Raw genomic sequence first — 21236 nt, 5'->3', positions numbered from 1 at the left:
AGGAATGGTGTACGATCGGCCACGTAGTACAGGGTCGTTGTAATCATAAATTCTCTACCATAGTCGTCGATACCTTTCTACATGGTTACTCGAATGACAACGAGCTCGGGGTGAGCTTCGTCCTCAATTCACGGCGAGTTAATACTATTGTCTCTCTGTATATAGCCTCCGGTCTTTCCGAAGAGTCGACATTTTCTCGGTGTAACAATTTCCGCGACGATGCTCCCTTGCGATCCATAATCGTCGCCGGATGGCAAGGAGGAGTGTAAAAAATATACAAAAAGTGACGAGCGATTTTGGCCGAAGTGGTAAAACCTACCGCGCGAAGAATCCCCAACGTTGAGATCGAATAAATTACATTTCCTGAAATCGTAAGTATTTTTGCCGGAGCTTTTACTTGGACATTACTAGAGAATTACTGATTATCAAATAATATGATCTTAAATAGTAATCAATTCATCGAATTAATTTTTTTCTTTGTAATACTTTAGTTGTTTTTTTTTTGTTTTTTTTTTTAGGTACTTTGTTTCATACAATTTATATATTTATATTCGAACTATTACAAAGGAAGAAATTAATGACGGTAGTCAATAATTCTTTAGGAATGTTCAAGCAGGGAAATGTATATTGTCAAGTAAGAATTTCAAGGTATGGAACTCTGGTCATTTCGATTCTTATCAGGTTCGATTTTTTTTTTTACAAGAACTCATTCTTATGTTAAATTCAACGTTGGATTTTCCGTGACGCACGTAAATTACGCAAAGGCACGCGGCTCACGATAATCGAACGACTGCCTCTCTCTCCAAGAACATGCTCACCGACGTGCTCTCGTAATTCACGCGTTTCTCCTTAATTCTAACGCCTCTATACTGGCAAGCTACCGTGTACGTTTATACACCTGTGTATACTCTATACCGATGCTATCGATAACAACCTGTACTCGAGCACAAAGGTACACAAGTACCCGAAAATGAATTCCTGTTTATATATTTGTATATAATAGAAATATTCACGAAACTATACCATTGAAGCAAATTAACATAAAAAATTGTAGCCTGATCATTATGCTTCTCATAATACAGGTGGTTCGTACTTCAAGTTTCACTTTTCTCTACTTTTGGATGTATCAACAAAAATATTTGTATCAAGCTCCCTGAATAATAAGCAACGATTAACACCTAACTTATCTTGTTCAAGATAACCAAATAATTCGCAGTACGTTTTCCTTCTTAATTCCTATTTTCTATCACATTGAAAATCCACATAGTTTGTGTAGATTACGGTGGAGTGTATCCAGCCTTTGCTATCGAAAGGGTTAAGGGTTCAGGAGCCTAGCGTCTCAGCAAACACACCCTCGCACCCATTCACTTGAGCACGGACATCTTGAGGGTTGAAGGGTGCGAGTTTCCTTAGGAGCTCGAAGCTCTAATCGAATAATTAAAAAATAAACACAAGCAGCGAGCTTACGCGTACTCCGACATTGTAAAGTAAAAATGCTAATCTCCGAATTGGTCAGTGCCCTTCAAATTACGCGTATAATCCAACTTCCCCACTCGTTACAAAGTAACTCTGTCTTATCGTTAAATTTTCGTCGCCATTCGAGTGCGAACGAAGTATTCGAGCCAGGTACTTTGCGGGGTACTCGAGTATCTCGGATATATCGATAGCATTACTCTACACGCTCCTCTTATTGTTCATGCGCCAACAACTACTCTCAATAAATTAGTTTAAGGCTACGGGTGTTCCTTAGCTTAGATTACGCTACCTATTCGACGAACTACATCGAGTGTTAAGTTAATGTACAGTGAGGGTCCGTCCAGCTATCAGCTCGAAGAATTTCAAAATTAATTCCTCTTCTAACAAGGCTTGCCATCCACAATCATAACTGATTGACTGTTGTAACTCTTTTGAACAAAATCTTGCTGATTATCGATACATTTTGATGGATTTGCACATTCCTTCCAAAGGGGGTTCCCTTTCGATGGGAATCTTGTAAGTAAAGCGAAAGGGTGGCAACCCTACACGAATGATAGACGGACGATAATAACATACACGCTTACAATTAGTGGTTAGAACAACATTATCATATGATCGCGATCTAACATCCGCTATAATTACACGTGATACAATAATGACGGGAGAATGTTATCTACAAGGACAAGATGGCGAGGGACGTTCAATGCGGGCGCAAACTGGTGACAGTCATAGATGTAACTTCATTCGGTGAACGAACTGTCATATTAAATATTACACGACCTGCTAACACGGTCTACAAGTTGTTTTATTATCGAATGAATAATTATGAAATCTCCCCGTGGTTCCAATCATGCCATTTCGTACAAATTCAGCTCGACGACGCTATCTACCTCTGTCGACAGCTTCGTCGCGGTCGTGCTCGATCGTACGCGATCCATCGATCATCGAGCAGATCGAGTCGTGAGCATAAACGCGAAACCACGGGGTCCGACGAGCGGAAAAGCCACGCGGCGACTGTCACCGCGTCTCGTCGCGCGTTGTTCGCCCGCGATTATACACAGCGAGGGGATTTATAACGAAATTACTGCTCGTTAATACACTAATTACATGGTGCCGTTCGCACGCTCGCATTGCCACGCAATTACTCGCGACACGCGAGTCTCGGCACAACATACACGCGAGCGTCCTCGAAGTCTCGATCTTTCCTTGTCGCGATGGAAGGGAAAGATTAAATAAATAATTAGCGACGAGAGTGATAAAGGTACGTAGCAAGCTGCTCGGGAAGGCATTCTTGTAGTCTAAAAAAAAAAAATCGATTTAGTGGAAACTGTTTCTCGTCGACGAAACTTCGACGACCTCGCGGTTCCACTCACGCTCGCATCAAAAGAGGAGGAACTAACGAGGTGATCGTGAAACGATCTGCTCTCGCTCGAAGATCTGCATTACGCCTTGTAATTGCATAGTTTCACGTGATATATATGTACTTTATACAACAACAGATGTATCTCTCCCACATCATTCAAAAGGTATCACAAATTTTTACTTAGACAGGTGCCAACTACGGAGAGTTATGAAAAATCATCCTACATCTACACCTCCGTGTGGGTCAGATATCATCTCGTGGCAGAAAGCAGATCTGTATTTCTGGAACAGTTAGGCGTATCTTCGAGCGAGAGTCAGACGATTTCGGGTACCATGAGCGATGGGTGCGCGGCTCTGTCTCTTGGATGCACCTGAAGAAACAATGACGATTATTACTCTACTCCTGTCTACGCGTCGGCGACTACGCGCGCGCGCACGTGTGGTTCTAATGAAATATCAAACTCGAGTGCGAGGTATCTAACTCTACGTGGACGTAAGACGGTTTTTTCTTTTTACGCGGTGCATGCGATCCCACCGATGACTTCCGATGACGTGGCCACTGATCTAAAAATCAACGGGAAATTTTCTCGTAATATACTGTGAATTAAAAAAAAAAATAAAAATTCTCTCGCGAAAGACTTTTTCTGTTCTTTCGACGAGGTCAAATTTTTTTTAAAGCAACGAGTACAAGGATGTTGGCGCGAATCGATTGTTGCCAGCAGGTGACCGTGATTAATTCATCGGCACGAAAGCAAATGAATCTGTCGGCGAACGTCATCGGAAGTCACACCGAAAATGGCCCAGGAAAAATGCTACTCCAGTCACTTTAGATTCGATTATAAAAATATTTTTATGAAGCCGATTCTCTGGACTCTCATCTAGTTACGCATAAACTACTAATTATACGAAAAAGACTCGAGACATCTTTTTCGTAGAAAATCTCCATATCTACATTTTTAGTAGTAACAACTATTATACAAAAATCCGGTAGTTTTAAAGCTATCTATGAAAAAACTGACTTCCCGTCTATTATACGTTATATTCTACGTATTTGTAAAGACTGATTTTTATGCAGAAAATGAGCTTCACAAAAAGTGTTTCCATAACGTCTTGTTTTAATCTAGAATGATTGGATTAATAGCAATCCTGCGCGTAGATCGCACGCGTTGCGAGAACCGAGGAGATTTCATCGGGGTCTCCATCTGGTTCCCCATTGTATACAATTCGGCACGTTGAACACCACATTTGGAAGGCATTTCAGAAGGCATTGAATTCCTAGAGTGTATTGTCACGAGTTGTCGTCCGATTATGCCCTGACCTACCTACGTATGACTTCGCGAGAGCGTGACTCGCGTAATGAAAAAAATACAAAAAAATAACGGAAAAAATCCATCAAGAAAGAAGAATCGCCTCGCTGTTTATTACTCATCGTTCGATCGAACGGCGTCTGCACCTGTGCGTCTTCCGCGTAAAAATCGCAGGATTCCGTGGTATTACAAAGTACAAAAAGAAGGTTCCCTAATCCTAAACAGAGCTACGTGAACGATACTTCGTTGTGCTTGAGTTGAAAGGACCCACATAATCGCGAGGGCCCTACCGAGAGTAATTGCGACAGCGTCTATGAAAGTCTATTGCTTCGTTTTAAATCTAGTTATTAAAATCGGTTTTTGGCAGTGCGGATATACGTATACTTTCCCACGAGTTTCGCTACTTTCCACAATGGGGAAAATAAGTTGCTGACGGCCACGCGACGTAACGAGGGCGTTCATTCTTTCACCCTGTTCAATTTCAAGGGGAGGTTCGAGAGAAGTTGAGCGAAGTATGTTTGAAAACGAGTTTGGAATATGTAGAACAAATGGAGAAGGTGGGTTTTTATTGGACGAGGTCCTCGCCAGATACATGAAATCGTTTGTATAAAAATGACGAGAACCTAAGATTGTTCTCGATAATCCAAACCTTCGTTTCCAGACAAGAATTTTTAGTAGTTTTGTTTAAATGTGAAAAATGCATGGCGAGTAACGAGAATCGATGCGGTCGTTGACGAGGCTACTGGTGCAAAACTAATTTAAAACTATAGTATGGTCTGGCACAGTTATGCGTCTAATATTTTTATTAAATCTAAGGACTCCAGGGGTTCATTATACGTAACTATCGTACCAAAGTGAACATTGTAGAGAACCCAAACGCAAAGTAGAGACGTTTAACAAAGATAATTGACTCTTTAAGGACAGGTGTTTTAAACGAGTTTAAAAGTAAACTACTTACGCGAAATTTTAAATAAAATTGGAATTTTTCCCAAAATGATCTACATAATAAATTCAAACCTTATTTCATTATTGGAATGTTAACCCACACACTGTGGATCATTTGTCACGTCTGTCATCAAGGGATTAATCACACGCTTGTACCAGGCTATATTAAATTTAATTAAACACACGCTTGTACCCGGATGATTGTAGGGTTTACATTCTGCGAGCGATCATCTTCGAAATTAAAAAAAAAAAAAACCCTAATGCCGCGCGCTAATAGGAACCAAGATTACAGCCAGCAAATTTATGTTAAAGAAAATTGATGCCGATGCAAATTTATGCTAAAGGAAATTGAAGTGCGATTGCTCGCGGCTCCGAGCATGCCCGATGAATAATGAAGCTGGGGCGATGCGAGGAAGAATGCGAGGAATTAATTGATCATCCATTCGTGTGTTCGATGATTGTGAACGCGGGTCAAGGTTGTTCCGATTTCTCCTCACTCCCTCAACAACTTACCGTGACTGTGAGGTCGCAAACTCATACGCGAACATATCCCAGATTTATCTCGAATTTTGTGGTCGTTACCTGGTCCCTCTAACTTTTTCTCTGTGTCTAAAATGACGAACAAATTAAACGAGCTACGGCGTGGAAGAGCCGAGTCGTTGCATAAAAGCAAACGGAAAGGGTTACCAGAGATTTTAATCATCTCAGGATCGTTGCTCGATATTTAACACCGACAGGGATCGTAACGCGAAAAATTCACCCCCGAACGACCTCGCCGGTGCCTGGCGCCGTTTATTAATAACAATTCGAACAAAGTAGTAGCGTCTCGTATCGGCCGGGCATCGTCTCGTTAAATTCTCGTTTATAAATAACCGATCGGCCAGCTGCGTTTGACTGCGCGTCACGTCTGTCATCTTTCGGCTCTATTTCCCTTGCAACGAATATGCATCGTTGCTATACTCGGATGAGCTTGGACAGGGATGAGCAAAATTTGTTATCTTCGCTGGCTACTTTAGCGACGTTCACTGTATATAACCCACTTCGCTCAAAGTGTGGCTAATAAAACAAGACTTACACTGTATTTTTGTTGTTCGAATAGAATTTTGCTCATCGCTGACACCAGGATATCAAGATCGACACCTCGACGGCGCAGAGTTCAGAGTAGGATTCGAACCCAAACCCGAACCGCGATGGAACCGAAGGGAGGGATTTCCCCATGGAGGCTCGAACCATGACGAGCCTCTATGAATATTTGTCGCTTCGCGTTGTTTTCTCTGCGCTACCATTGTGTTCTACCGAGACAATGAACTATTCAAAGTGACAGGCTCTGTTGGTACCGTTTGCTCCGGTGCCTGGTCCACGGGGACGCTCGTCTGCGGCGAGCAGCGCGACGGATTCTTGCTGGGAACTTTCTGGCGTCAAGGTCGACGACCTTCTGACGCAGACCTCGGCCTAGAGGTGGGCAAATCTCTTGCCTAGATAAATCTAGCGAGTAACGAGTAAAAAGTAAGCCATCCTTTACTCGTGACTCGAATAGATATTAGGTGTATTTGTTATTTGAATAAAAACTGAAGTTCGAGTTATAAAATTAAATGATATTACGAACAGACACATACTTGAATTCTATTCGTTACCTTGGATATAGTTTTGCCCACCTCTATTAGATTACCCAAGGGATGGGGGATTTTAGGTCGAAGGTCATGGTAGCCTTGAGATTGGCGACCATTAGAATAGCAGAGGGTAGCAGAGCTATCGAGAACTCTCTGAAAGCGTTTCTGTTACAGACGAATAAATGGTATCTCGTGAAGTTTCTGGTGATGAACCCAGTCACCAGAAACTGGCAAATCCCTGATTGCTAGATCTGACGTCGCTACCTCGGCGTCTGGTCTTCTCCACGCCTAAGCGACAACGTTCAGTTGCTTCGTATACAGTGTAGAGTTGGGCAGTCATTACTTTGCAGTTACTTTGTAGGTACTTTCATAACAATCACTCACAAATGTCAGAATAAACAGTGATCGTGGATAATCTACGATCATAAATCAGTGATTCGCAATTCTTCAGACCCGTCGTGTCTGAATGATAACAGTTCTGGTCGAAGTTCACGGAGCAAGAACGAGGTAGCTCTCGTGGGGTGTTGAACAGTCACCAGAGGAACTGGATAATCCCAGTTTCCTCGTGGCACCGCCACGAGCTTGGTGTCTACTCGTCTCTATGCATACATGCGAATGTTCAGTTGCTTCGTATACAGTGTACACTTCCCGAGCCAAGCAAGCGAGGAAGCTTCCGTTGATCGAGCAGTGACGTATCATTGGCTCGAGTTCACGGTGCAAAAAGTCTTTGAAAGCGTTTCTGTCACAGGATGAAACCGAGGTGCTGAGTATTCACCAGAAACTAGGAAATCCCAGTTTCCTCGACCTACCGTCGCCATCTCGGCGTCTAGACTTCGCTACGCTCCGATGAGCACGTTGATTCGTATACGGTGTCCTGTCCACTTCCTGAACCAAAGCAATCGGAGAAACCTCTGGTCCGAAGAAGTTTCGCGCGAAGGATCTTCGAATCGATCCCCTCCGAGTAAGTCTGTGCCCCGTCCAACGTGTTTCGTTAATCCCTTGTTTGTGGACTTAGCTGACGGACCACAGAGTCGTTCAATAAAGGAAACTCGACGACGTTGTTTAGCAGATGGTTTCTAGCGGAGCAGTCTTCGTGCTTGGATTCTGAGTGACGCTGTCGCCCATGCTGGGCATCCCGTGGCTGGTGGTGCTCAGCCCGTTGCCCTGCCTCCCAGCGTTGGTTCTGGGATTCCTGTTGCAGATCCTCTTCAACGCTGCGCGTACCTGGGGCTGGCAGCCAACCACCGCGAAGATCAGCACGCCTTGGAAGGCGTTTATCAAGTCGGTGAAGTACCAGATGTATTGAGGTCCGCCGACTACCCATGAGATCACGTCGGCCACCCAAGTAATTCCCATCACCACTACTAGCTTCATGCAGATTCGACCCAGAGCAGCTCTGAAACAGAAACCAGTTTCTTTCGTTAATTTAACTGGTGGCCGGTGAATTTGGGAGCAAGGGGAAATAATCTCTATTAAAATCGACCGCTAATAATTCATGAGCTTGATACAGATTTGATTTTACCTTTGATTATGAGTGTTGTTTACATTGATAGGTAGAGCCAAATATTGGAATTGATCTACGCAAATGCAACCACGAGCGTACATAACCGTGTTAGAGTAAGGCTGTTTTATGGATACCAACGCTACTTCTACTATTAATTGTATCGATGAAGTACGCTAAACGTTAAAGTGGATTCACGTTTGCCTTAGATAAATTGTGCTGTTTTGAGTTTCATTTTGAAAAATAAAATTGGTTCGAGTACCGATTAAACTTTTCTCATTTTAACATCCAAATGGCCGCAAAAGAATGTGAACGTTCCGTAAATACAGTGGGAGATGAAACATGTTCCGTGATTAAAAAAGTTCGCGAAACGGTGCTATGAATAGTCTCAATTGGTCGGAGGGAATTCGGTTAGGTCTTCCTACGGTTTGTCTTAATGTTCTTTTCGATACTCCCATGAATCCAGTTTAATGGCTCCATTTATCATCAATTTTGTATCGCAGGAAGACATTGGGCAAGTCCTCGCCAAATCTATTACGTGTACTTTTCTCCATATATTTCTTTATAATAATTGATAATTTGTACGCTAGATATCATTTTCAATTTTTATAATAAGAATAATTTCGTACCTTTTCTAATAGAATTTAACAAAGACTTGCACGGAAACTTACAGTTTCCTTTTTCAGTGATTTTGTATCGCTGATAAAATAAATAAAGCAGCTAAATGATATCGAATCGAAATTGGTTCGTTTACAACGACTACAAATGGAAACTGGCAACAACGATGGGTTCTTTTCAGTAGGAAAAACGTGGTCCATTCAGTGGTAACGTCCCGTTATCGAGCATCGCGGGAAACTCAACGAATTTCCGGCGACAAAAACCACCCCGATTCAATTAGCACGGCGTTCAATTACGACGTGCATAAATCAGCCCCGCAAACGTATCCGTTTGTTCGGGCATGACACGGTGCGCTGCTAACGTAATGTATGCATCGCATTGTGGTCGAAGTCAAAGCATTATTAATACGTTCCGGCAGAATATTCGCAGCTCGTTACGGTGTCGTGTCGCGAAATTACGGCAACACGAGTCTCCCGACCCTCTTTCCCTTCATCCGTTTCCGTACCCACTTGCCAGAAACCTGAGTTGTCTCATCTCTGAACGCATAGTCGTAGGTTACACGTTAACATTCTTGAAAAGAAATGAAACGTTCGGAACTAAACTCATTTTCATAATAACTAGAGTTCTTCACTCGCTTGTCGCTAATACACGGAAGCAATGAATTTTACTTGTATCGATTGAATACATTCGATACTATAATTCTCTTTCTAAATTAGCAGTTGATTCATTGCATTCGGTCCACCGGGATGCAAAGAATCATCAATGGACATTCAACGGCATTAATTATGGATGAATATTTCCAACTTCGTTTTATTCATCCGCCCGATCAATTTAAACAGAAACAGCGCGATAATATTATTTACAGTTCGCTCGTGTCGCGAAAATCCGGAACCAATCGGAATCGTATCGCGTCGGTGATAAAATCAAACACAGACCGTCGGCGGCATAATCGAAGTCTAATGGAAATATTGCCGATATGCAACTATAAATGATGGAGGCTTTTTTATTATTGATCCAGTTTCATGCGCAGCGAATCGTGCGGCGGGGCACGCATGTTATTATTTTCGAATCAAAGTTTCATTCGTACTGAAAAATTCATCGGGGCAATCATGTAGGACCCCGTGGAACGAATCGAAACAATGGAAAGTAGAAGAGGGACCGGTAATCATTGGGTAAAATTATAATTTGAATTGCGAAATGGACAAGTTTAATATTGTTGAATGAACGAGAACGAGAGGTACAGAGCTGAGGAATGGAAACACACGGTCGATCACCTGCGAACAGCTGCACGAAAGAATCACGAATACCCCTTCGAAGAAGGCAGGTGCTGAAGGAAGATTGTAAAGAAGAGGACCGAACCAGAGCCGTGAAATCGGCTTTGTCGACGAGAGACGTCGACGACAAAGGAGCCAGAATCATCTTTAAATATACGAAATTCGGTTCCCATTCTTATCTAACACCATCTTGGATTCGACTGAGGTCTCTGTGACCTGCTCTGGCATTTAACCTAGTGTATTCTAAAGTAGAGAAACCCTCGCGATTCGAAAAGGGCAGGGAAAAAATTTTTGAATCCATTGGAATTTAACACAGCTGAATAATTGTTAACATTCCACCTCAAATATGATATTTGAAATATCACAACCGTAAGTTAGTATTCCGGGTTAATACAAGTGCCCATTCATCGCGTGTTTCTTTTTAGAAGAATATTTCAGCGCTTCCGGCCCAGCTGCTCAGAAAAATGTACGTGCCGCGTGTCAGAAAATGACTGACGCGTGAAACAGAGAAAGGCGGTAGGTCTCGAAAAACAAATTCCCACACAGAACAGCAAAGGTACACGAGTATACGAGTATAAAAGAAAAGCAAAACGTCGGAGACATCATCGCGGTGTAACGAACGCGTGGAAACGAAATCGCGAAACGCGCGTGGGGGAGGTACACGACAAGAGCGAAGGAAAATGATTCGCGGCAGACAGCCGCGAGTACTTTTATTCGATGCTTCAAATTAATGCCAGTCGGCGAGTATCCGAAAGAAAGAAGGATCGATCGCCGAGCCACCGACGAGTTAATTGACGTAACGAGATGGAAGGGTGGATATGGATTGTTAGCGTCTGCCGAGACTGGGAAATATCGACGACATTAATAACGGAAAAAAAGAAGGATGAAGTAATAAAAAAAAACGAAGAGAGGAACACTGGGGAAACGGCACGAGGATCGTCGATATACGCCCTCGAGAGAGAGCTCGTTATCGCCGTTATAATGCGACATCGGACGTTTATTTTGTAGTGACCAGTTGCGTCTAGACGTTGCTATAAAACGAACGTCCTTGTTTGCAACGGCGGAGGATGTATCAACTTTTTGCGGACCGTCCATTAGGATAAGAAAAGAATCGCGGATGTAAGAGACACGCCATCGCCGGTAACGCGAGTACATTTGTAACAGTCCAGAAGGGATTAGCGGGTCACGGTCTGAAAATGATACGGACGTCACGTAACCGACGTAATACTGAAATATTGCGTGCGGTTGCCGACCGCCATATTTACTTTTCTGGTCGTCATTGAATGCAACAGAGGGAAACCATTGCTCTAAAGTGCAAATAAGCAAGTTTACAGCAAGTTTCTTTTACAATAACGTAAAATTGCATTTATTCGCCGAAGAAAGGGGACTCGAGTTACTTTGGCACCAGTCGCAGACTTTTCGATCCTCGAAATTTTTATTTTGATAGAAACGTCCAGAGACATGCATCCAGAGGGACCTGCGTCATCCAGCTGACAGTTATAGCGCGTTCAACGGACAACCTCGTCGCCTCTGGTCCGAGCATAATTCAAAAGGAGCTTCTTTGAGCGACCCGAGCTTTATTTGTGGCGCGTTTATTTCGGCAACGGAGCCTGAACTTTTAAATCGCCAGCGAACCGGAGTCGGTATGTCATTCAGAGCTGCTTTGTGAATGAACGAGAAGACGCTGGGAGCTTCCTACCGACGTTCGCGTGCTTGGGGCTTACATTGTCGCCGTGTGTTATCGTGGAATGTACCTGCGACGATTATTCAAACGCCCGAGTCTTTTTAATTGGGCAATTAGCACCCGGATAATTCTTTCCTGCGATTTCTATATCCGTGGGGCGATGGATCATGGTGTCCATAACGATATGATTTCGCACAGGTTCGTTCTTTGAAGCTGTGAAACTCCATTTTTAAAACTTAATACGAATTATCCTCGCGAGTGGTGTCTGTCTAGACAGCGAATTAATCTTTCGTTATTAGTCGGGACCAAATGAGTTCATATTTTATCGATTTATACTCTGGAATACCCTCTTGTAAGATTAAAAATATTTCCATACAGAATCTAAACCCCAAAGCGCGACCTACGCAACGCGACGACATGTTTTAGTAGCCTTCTGCGCGGCGTGCTCGAAAAAAGCCACAGCGGTTCGGGAACGTAGGAAAACATCGTGTTAACATAGATCCGCGGGTCAACCTTCACGGAGATCAGCACCGTTCCTATTTTTAAGCCGCCATATTTATTTCTGCTCCTTAAAAAAGATCCTACATGTTTTTCGCTGCAATGCAGACCCCGTCGTATACAATCGCGTGCGCTTTGAAAAATACTCGAGCATGAGTTACTCGGTGAGCCGTATTGTTTTACAAGCAAGCGTTCACCATTCTGAGTCATCCTCGGATAAATGAACCTCTTTGTGTACATCCTAAAAGAATGCACCGGCCGCTCGGGGAGATTGTGCCAACCATAGAAACGAAGTTGCTAATTCACTGTTCATTTTCTTATCGTACAGAGGTGGTCGAGTTTCTTTTCGATTCGAAGTATAGCCAAGTCGAATGATCGAGGGTCACCTCTGGAAATTTAAACAGAACCTGACCCGCCTAAACAATCCAAAGTATCGTACCGGATACAAGTTCTCTCGAACAATTCATCAAGATAATGTGTTTGTTGATGGACCCGACAGATCGAAATGCCGCGGAAGTAACGCTACGTATGTCAATAAACTCTCCTCGCTCTCGAACGATTACACTAACATCCGTCATAAATTTCAACACTTTTTAAGAAACTCACATACGCACTATTTCGTACATTTCCTAGATTCGAAATTTCACGTTTCTCTTCCGGAACACGATAAATAACCTTACTTTGATGTTCGAAATGTTCCAACGTCACGATAAATTCTACGACAAACGAATAAAATAGTTAACGAAGAGATTTCTCAAACGACTCTGTCAGTAATTTCTGTCAGTAATTTCTGTCAGTAGTCTCTGTCCCAAATCCGTATCATCGAGCCGCAGTATTAATTTCCGCCTACGTAAGCAGAGGACACGCATAATCACAATTTTTTCATCGCGACGCGCTTACGCTTAGTCGAATATTCGTATCAGCGTAACGCTTGCCGGATGAAAAAGGACGAGAGCTCCTCGAATATACGGATAGGGATAAAAAAAATAGGGGTTGGAGGAACGAACGCATGGTGCGCGAGAGAGAATCTTTATCCGCCGTTACCGTAGCGGCGTTCCAGCCCCGCGCAGACGGACAGAGACTGCGGAGGCTCGACTCGAAAAGAGAATCGCAAATTGAGATCGTCAATATCAATTTCAGCGCGGGACGAGGGAGCAAAGGTGGCACGAAGGGACCCAGCCGAACGAATGGAAAATAACGATTCGATGCCTGATATCTGTCGGCGCGGCAGTGATAAAATAAATTCTCCTTTGACTCTCGCTCGCTCTATAAAAAGGCTCGCGCAGGTGCGCTGGCATAAATATCCGAAAAAATTGCGACTCGTCAAACGACGGAGCGCCTAACCAAACCGAGTAGTGGAGAACAATTAAAATATTTCGTTGTTTCGTTACGAATAAAAACATTGGTAGATCGAAAGTATCCTCGCGTGTTAATATTGGTGTGACACGTTTTACTCCTGAAGAGGGTGGCTGCTGGGGCAACAGAATTCGAAGAACACGACTAGCAACGCGAGAGTCTCGATTTCTAATGTTACCTATGTAGAAAAATCATTTAGATAAAAATCGATGGCTGGACCCGAAACTATCGACAGGACCGCTACCAAAGCGAAACGGTTTCTCAGAAAAAGAATTTCAGAAAGTTTTTCACGAATTTTCTGAAATGATAACGCGGAAAGAGAAAGGTTCGGAGGTGAACACCCTTCGAGGCGGATGTCCTGAGGCCGCGCGTTCGGTGATCCCGATTGTCCACGCTCGCGTATCAAAAATCACGCGCCGCGATGGAACCAGTCGTCCTTGATATTTATCGGCCCCGAGCGTCGTCCTTCGCGCCGAAATAAAGCCTCGTTTGCCCAGGGCAATAAAAGCGAGCGGCTCACCTCGGTCTTCGGTGTGTGTATCGCGTTGCATGGAACTGCTTGGAGCGTTTCTGTTCCTCGGCTCCTGTTAATCGCTGTATATCGCGCGCCTTCCGCGCCGGGAACCAAATAAACGAGCTTCTTTAACTACGCCGCAACGCGGTTTAAGGTTTCCCCAGGTTTGCCAACCGCGGTAATCGTTCTCCCCGGAGTTCCTCGCGATTTCGAGGAAACGAACTTTTCGATTGTATCGCGGGAATGTAACGGGAACCCTTCAAGTATTTTCCACAAACTTTCGTTGGATCTGATTGGTCGAAGTTGGAGAAGGATTTAGGGAAACATGTCGAGGTTTTATCTGTGTCGGAAGAAGCCGTAAACGACGAGATTTGGTGTAAACTTGAAACATTTTGGGCCTGGGGACAAAGATGGGGCTATCTTGAATCCGAAAGGGGCGAGGAGTCTTAGGACAGCGGAGAAAAGTGTTAGCGTTGCTTAGACTTGGCGTGATCTAGATCTCTCTCTAGATCTCTCTCTAGATCTTCTTTAAAATTCTTCTTTGTAAACCATATTTACAAGCGTTACTTTGCCAATCGTTTATTAAAATAACCGAAGTCAAACGCGACTCGAAAGGGAAATTTTTGCAGAGAGCACGGTTCACGCGAAATCCTCAGGGCAACTCGTTCCGACATTTCTGAACTTTTCTTCCGAAAGTTATAAAAGAGTCGGGCTGTTAAACGTTCATGGAAAAAATGGCGGTAAATATTTGCTGGAAGCAAAGGCGATGCACGGTCAAACGGATCGCAGACTCGAGGTGCGGGGAGCGTGTTTGCGGATCTGGCAATTCGTCCGGGAAGCTACCAGGTAAATATTTCTTTTTCTCTCACGGATATGCTCGGAACAGGCGTATACGTCGGGGCAAGACTGACGCGAATCTCGAGGAACCGCGCTGGTAAATCGCGTCGGAACTTAATTTAGAGCGACGATATACCGATCCGCGTTTCACGTTTTTCCTGCTCATCGAAATGTGTACATATAAATGGGAAACATAACCAATCGATGTTTGCCTGTTTGCCTTGGCTTCGCTATATTTAATATAAAAGGATTCGCTTACCTTTCCGTGGTGCTCTTGACGAATTCACCCTTCCACAAGCCGCACGTCAGCTCGCGAGCAGTTGCCGCAAAGAACAGGAGATTCACTGCAAGGAGGATGCCGATGGGCCCGAAGAAGTACGCCAGGATCTCCATGTCTCCTGCAACAGGAAGTTAAAAACTTTGTAATAATTTTCAGCGAAACGTGTCTGTAACCGATGGCAATTTCCGTGCAGTCACCTGTTCGTCTCAAGCTGAGGGAGCCTTTCTTTGAACCCTTTCCTGCTGAACGCTAAGTATTTGTTTATAAATTCGTATTTTCCACCATACGTTCATGTTTGCTCTAAACAAAATTTGGACTGCGACAGGAGCGCAACGATATCGACGCTCGCTATTCTAATAAACATTACAATGCATACGGAGCCCGAGGAAGTTGATACAGATTAACGAGACACTTTCATTTATTGCACGAGCATGTTTCCCTAAATCGTGACAAGCAGGAACGCGTATTTTATTTACAAAACACACTTGCAGCTTTCCCAGTGGCATGAGAAAAGAAATCGGACCTGGAAACGCTCGAAATAGTATGTATCCTCTCGTTGCTCCGTGTCCGATGCGCGGTGTTCAATAATAAACGTTGCGATCAGTTGAATGGCGAGCCGGTTTATCTTTACAACGTTTAATTCAACCGGGTGCGTTCGCAGCGGCGCGATTCATCGTCGGGGCGCGGGAAACGTAGAACGTGCTGTTTTGCCGCTCGTTAACCGGAAGTCGAAGCCACGCATCGTGTACCAGTCGGCCATTAACGATTAAACTATTACGCGAAATTGTGGCTACCAGGGTGAACGACTTTGGTGGCGTGGCTAGGTTGTCGTGCTTTGCTTATTGTGTTTTCGAACCGTTTGCTTGTTATCACGAGACGAGAAAATCGCTTTGAGTCGGCCACATCCAAGACCCAACACCTAATACCCCAGTCAGACCTAATTGCAACAGCTAATACCAGACTTCCGAGTATATTTTTGTAACCTTATCGTGGTAGGTGAAGGTGGACTAGAGATACACTAAGTCTAAAGGGATGTAAAAGTCTTATATATCTTTTTAAATCAAGCATGGAGAGACGCCAATCCCGCATTCCTCCGAGCTTTTCTTTTCTGCTTGTAGAAACGTGTTTTCGAATAAAGTATTGCAACTATGCCACTCGCGATAACACTGCGAAAATATATAAACGTTCGATAAAAATTCCTTGTTGTTTTGTCACCGGGTTACTTCACAAACTACGAATTCTTTCGAGTAAAAAAAGCAAGGAAAGAATTTATTTTAAACGATAATATATCGAAAAACTCGTACGGAAAAATCGTACGAGGTGTATGAGAAGTAAAATAACTGCTAGGAGAAGCTGATATATGGTCGTGGTAACGTGATACCGTTGAAATGTAAAGGAGTTAGATGCATTAGTTAGATGCGTAGACGTTCGAAGAGGAATCCTAGAACAAATTCCTTTGAAAATAAAAAAAATTCGAGCAACTACAACCGAACGGAGGGAGAAATTCCCCCGACGGATCCGCTTCCCAGTGAATAGGAAACGAACTCAAGGATGAGTTCCGGGGTTCGACTAGTACTCCGCGGGAATGAGGAATAACGATAGGCAAAGCGGCTCGATAATCGATGACAGACAAATAAATCTGGCGACGGCTGACGACGATCGTTCCCGCGATTTCACGGAACTCCGGAACTCCTCTGTATACGAACGACAGATAAATCGTTTCATTCCACTCGGTTGCCTTCTGATTTTCGCTACCCTGTTCGCGGAATCGCTGGTTCGCTCGACACTGTTTCTTTCGAATTTTAATTCTCATCCAGACCCATACGTTTCAAACCGAATAAAAGATAAACAGCTTTTAATCTCACGTACTATCGATACAGCGTATTTGTGGATACAAATAATATACACTGCGAGTCAGACAAAAAATTAATGAATCGCAGAGCATGTTTTACATTCCTGATCTATGCCGACCGCGATTGGCAAATTTCATTAAAGAGATTGTAAAGTACGTCGTAAGCGAACGAGTTCTGCGAACGTAAACAAGGTCGCCTCTGAAGTATTCGTTTCAAGAGTTCGAGGTATAAAGATCTCCGTGGATCAAGTGTTGGACGAGTTCATAAATACCACTTGCTTGCTTTAGTTGACGCCGCGTGTGAATTGGTGCCCCATCTACAGTTTGTAATTGGGACGTTCCGATTGCAAAATGGACTGAAAATAGAAGAGTTCTACGAACGTAAATAGGATTGCTCATACTTTCTTGTCTCGGAACTTGCCGAGTGTCGATTCAAGGACTGCACGAATTCTACGCAATTATCTCCGCGGTATCACAAATATTGAGATCTATCGATCGTAAAATATGTCGGAGTTAGACGATTTCGACGAATAATAAACAAACGTCGCCGTTGGTTACTTGTTTCGTGAAATTCGAAGTGTACATTAAACGAATCTGTATATTTCGCAGGAGTTTCCTGATGTCTATTTCTGATTGATCATCTGGTGCACGGTATGCATCTGCGCGGATGATTATTGGTAACTGCCGATCGTAAATTATGTCGAAATTAGACGATTTCTGGGAACGTAAATAATATCGAACATTCAGAAGGAGAATTCGCTCTCCCAATGGTTGCAAACGGGAAACACGCTGAAACGGAAGTTGCAACTTTTAACGTATCGAAACTTGTACAATTTTTTATTGATTTCTTTCGTATCTGGATGAAAATTTAGTAGAGTACGCGTGATAGAGGAAACATACACGAGGTATCGTTTCCGGTGAAAAAATAATCCCAAGGACGAACGGGAGCGAAAATAAAACGGGCCAGAAAATGTCGCGAAAGCTGCAAATAGATCGATAATTCACGGGAAGGCGGAATAAATCGTTGGGCTACGACTCACCGACAGGAACAGTTTGTTTTCGTAGCATATGTAGGCAGAGCGCGGTACACGGCCAAAGGAAACGCACGTTGTCATACTTTCAGGGTTGGCATGGTAGCAAACTACGTACTGCATTGGAAGAGAGACTAGTAAAATTTTATATAAACGAGCGAAGAAGGAACACCCAGTGAAACTCTTTTTTAACCGACTTCGAAAAGGAGGAGGTTACTCAATTCGACATGTATATTTTTTCTTTTCTATCTATTAGATCTGAGGCTCCTAAATTGAAGATTGCATCCAGATATTTGTAAATGTAACTCCACCTTCGATTCTTGTATGCCTTAAGCCACGTTACAACCACCAAGTATTTCCGCAACGTAGTTCCATCCATTTCCAATGATTCGATTAGTACACGTCGAAGAGTCGAGCGCGGAAGAGTAGCTCAATATGCGCGGTGAATAACATCGAAATCATTACGTTAAAAGGACCCAGGCGGACTACAACGCGTGTATTTTAATTAGTTCGTCCGATACTTTCAATATCCCGCGCCTCGACGTCGTTAATTGGATCCATTTATTTCCCTTTCGAAGATCCCATTACGCCCGATTCGAATTTTCGGATATTTCTCGTGGTTACGTCTCCCCCCCCCAGGGCCCCGCGTGTCATTATTCTCTGCAATTCCCATTGTTTCGTTACGCTCTTCGTTCGGACTCGTTATCCGAAACGATTTGGAGAACGGTCTGGCGTTACACGAAAATTAACATTGCTCTGTGCGAGCTTCTTTCGCCGTAAATCAATACGAGGCATTTTTTTCCAATGAAATTCCAGGTGCAAATTAATTTTCTAAAAAATCGCTTCTGGCAAAACTTAACCCTCGGTTAGGAACGCGAAATTCCTGAATTTTCCAAAAATAAATCCCAATCGAACACGATAGAATAAACATTAAAAATATACATCACAGACAGACCTTTCGTCGCCAATTATTCGCACAGAATTCAGCCCCGTCTCCGCGCAGAGCTTCCGGGGCCTAATCTCGACGATTCCTCCTCGCTCCCATCCGTTCCTCCACGCGAGAGCCTAATCACAGCCACGATTCCCTTCGAGTCTCCTCTATTCCCGCGAGCCGAACGGTGGGAAAGCGAGCGGGAAACGTTTGCTGCTTAGGCGAAAGTCGCAGGGCACGGAATTCTCGCGTCTAGCACGCGAATCCGTCGATCACCCCTCGCGTTCCCGCTGTTCTTGGCTGAAATTACGTCGAATCACGGCAGCGTGCACTTATCGAGTCCCGTAGGCGGAGAAAAGCGCGGATCGAGGGACGGGTGCGTGTCTGGATCCGTGCAAGATCGCGAAATCCACGGAATTCGCGGAAACACCTATGAATATGAATACGTTCGTTCCCGATCTAATGCCGGGGGGCTAGTTTTCGTGAATACCCGCCTCGCGTCCCGAGTAGGCAATCTGCTAAGTATACGCGCAGAAGGGAAGCGCTGGATAACTAGTTTCCAAGTAAATTGATACGTCGGGGTAGGCTGCGTTTACCGCGGGACCCTCTCCTCTTTTACAATGTTTTCATGCACGTGCGTCCGAGCTGCGTCGAATCGCGGCTCCAGGAGAAACTAACTTTTTTCTTGACAGTAATAATCCACGAGTACAATTACCGGGTCGATGAGTAATTGAGGCGGTTGGGAGAGTCGCGCAGCTGGCTCGAGTCGGGGGCGAAACTTCTTTCTTTTATTTTCCTCCCTGTTTGACTACGGGGTGGGCTATGTTGGATGGTTACTGCAATCGAATCCATGTAAATCATTCTGCGAGGGTAGGTAGTTTTCGAACTATATATTTTTGTAAATTTATTTAGTACTCTACGATGGAAACTGTTAGGCGTTGGTTCTACTCGTCATCTATTTTTGGAGTGAAATTTTGCCCATCTCTGATTTGATTTGACGCGAATGGAGAACGGGGCTGGTCGATGGACGAGGAACTTCCGATTGGAAGAAACAGGGGTTTCGATTTTCCTGCTGGACGACCGATCATCGTTGTTTCCACGATGAAACGCTCGATTCGAAGTTAAACGATCCTTTATTCGCGCTTTTATCTCGGGGATCGGTGCGCGGCATCCGGCCGTGTTTTTCAACTCGAATGACGCTGGCCTGCGGTCGAGCACGTGTTACTCCCATCGTATAAAGAATAAACCTTTTTCCCACCAGCCGTGAAAGTTTTCCAACTTTTTTTTAATTTTCAGTTTGATATTTCTGTAGATTATGATTCGTAATAAAACTCTTTTAAGCCATTGGACATTAATTCTTTGAAGTGAACTTGGAGAAACACTATTCTACTCTTCAGTGGCGAATCGGTTTTAAATCGCTAACTGTCTCGACGCCACACCATACATCGTCTACTTTTTTCCCCTTCGCTTAACCGTAAACCATGGCGGTATTTGCGTATCGGTGGTTTGTAACAGGCCAGTTTGTCATAGCGAACGGTGATAAAATTTTGGCCGCGGTTGAAATCCATTGCGGCTCGCGAGCACCGCGTGAATTTTATGGTAAATAAAGAACCATGCTTGTACCAGTTATCGGGACAATCCCCGTTCCATTTCTCCGCTAACTGGTCCTGGACTCTCAACCCCGTAACCGCGCTTGCAATCTGCCAGAAGCACGCTTCGACGAGGGCCCCATGGCCACTTATCGGCGAGAGGGTCGCCGCAAACAAACTCATAAATAAAATCCTTGCGCCGCAACTTTCACGAATGGCGATGGGTGATGATATTGAGCTACAGCTGACCCAGTTGCCACGTTAATCCCGACTGGCCAAAAGGGAGCCCTCCCTCCGGAAAATTTGGAAACTGTCAACGACACGCGCGAATGAACGAACGATTTCTTTTTACTTGTTTTGTTTTTTTCGTCACGTTGAATCCGTTTCCTCGTCGAGTGGTTGTTGCCAAGCGGCTTCTGCTCCGAAAATTGGAATTTCGAGGAATGATAGTAAACGTCTGCAATAGCTGAACAGGTTCGTATAATTACATCCTATGCGGTTCAGAGACCACAGAGTTCGTTGGTTGGGAATTTATCGTTCCTCGAGTACAATGGGGTAATTTTTGATAAAT

At 43.9% G+C, this 21236-nt stretch overlaps 1 protein-coding gene across 1 annotated transcript in view; it reads right to left on the bottom strand.

The window, feature by feature from the left end:
* Nucleotides 1–1470: 1470 nt before the first annotated feature.
* The window catches only part of LOC128881339 (probable G-protein coupled receptor Mth-like 1), a 139643-nt gene continuing 119877 nt past the window's right edge, over nt 1471–21236 (bottom strand). The window contains exons 6-7 of the mRNA XM_054132282.1: nt 15242–15380; nt 1471–8096 (exon numbers count right to left, since the gene is read on the bottom strand). Coding sequence (XP_053988257.1) covers nt 7763–8096; nt 15242–15380 — 473 coding nt within the window. The 3' untranslated portion in view covers nt 1471–7762. The remainder of the gene's footprint in view (nt 8097–15241; nt 15381–21236) is intronic.

This window comes from Hylaeus volcanicus, chromosome 8, assembly GCF_026283585.1.
Source record: "Hylaeus volcanicus isolate JK05 chromosome 8, UHH_iyHylVolc1.0_haploid, whole genome shotgun sequence".
Taxonomy (NCBI): Eukaryota; Metazoa; Arthropoda; class Insecta; order Hymenoptera; family Colletidae; genus Hylaeus; species Hylaeus volcanicus.
This window is presented reverse-complemented; position numbering and strand designations above follow the sequence as displayed.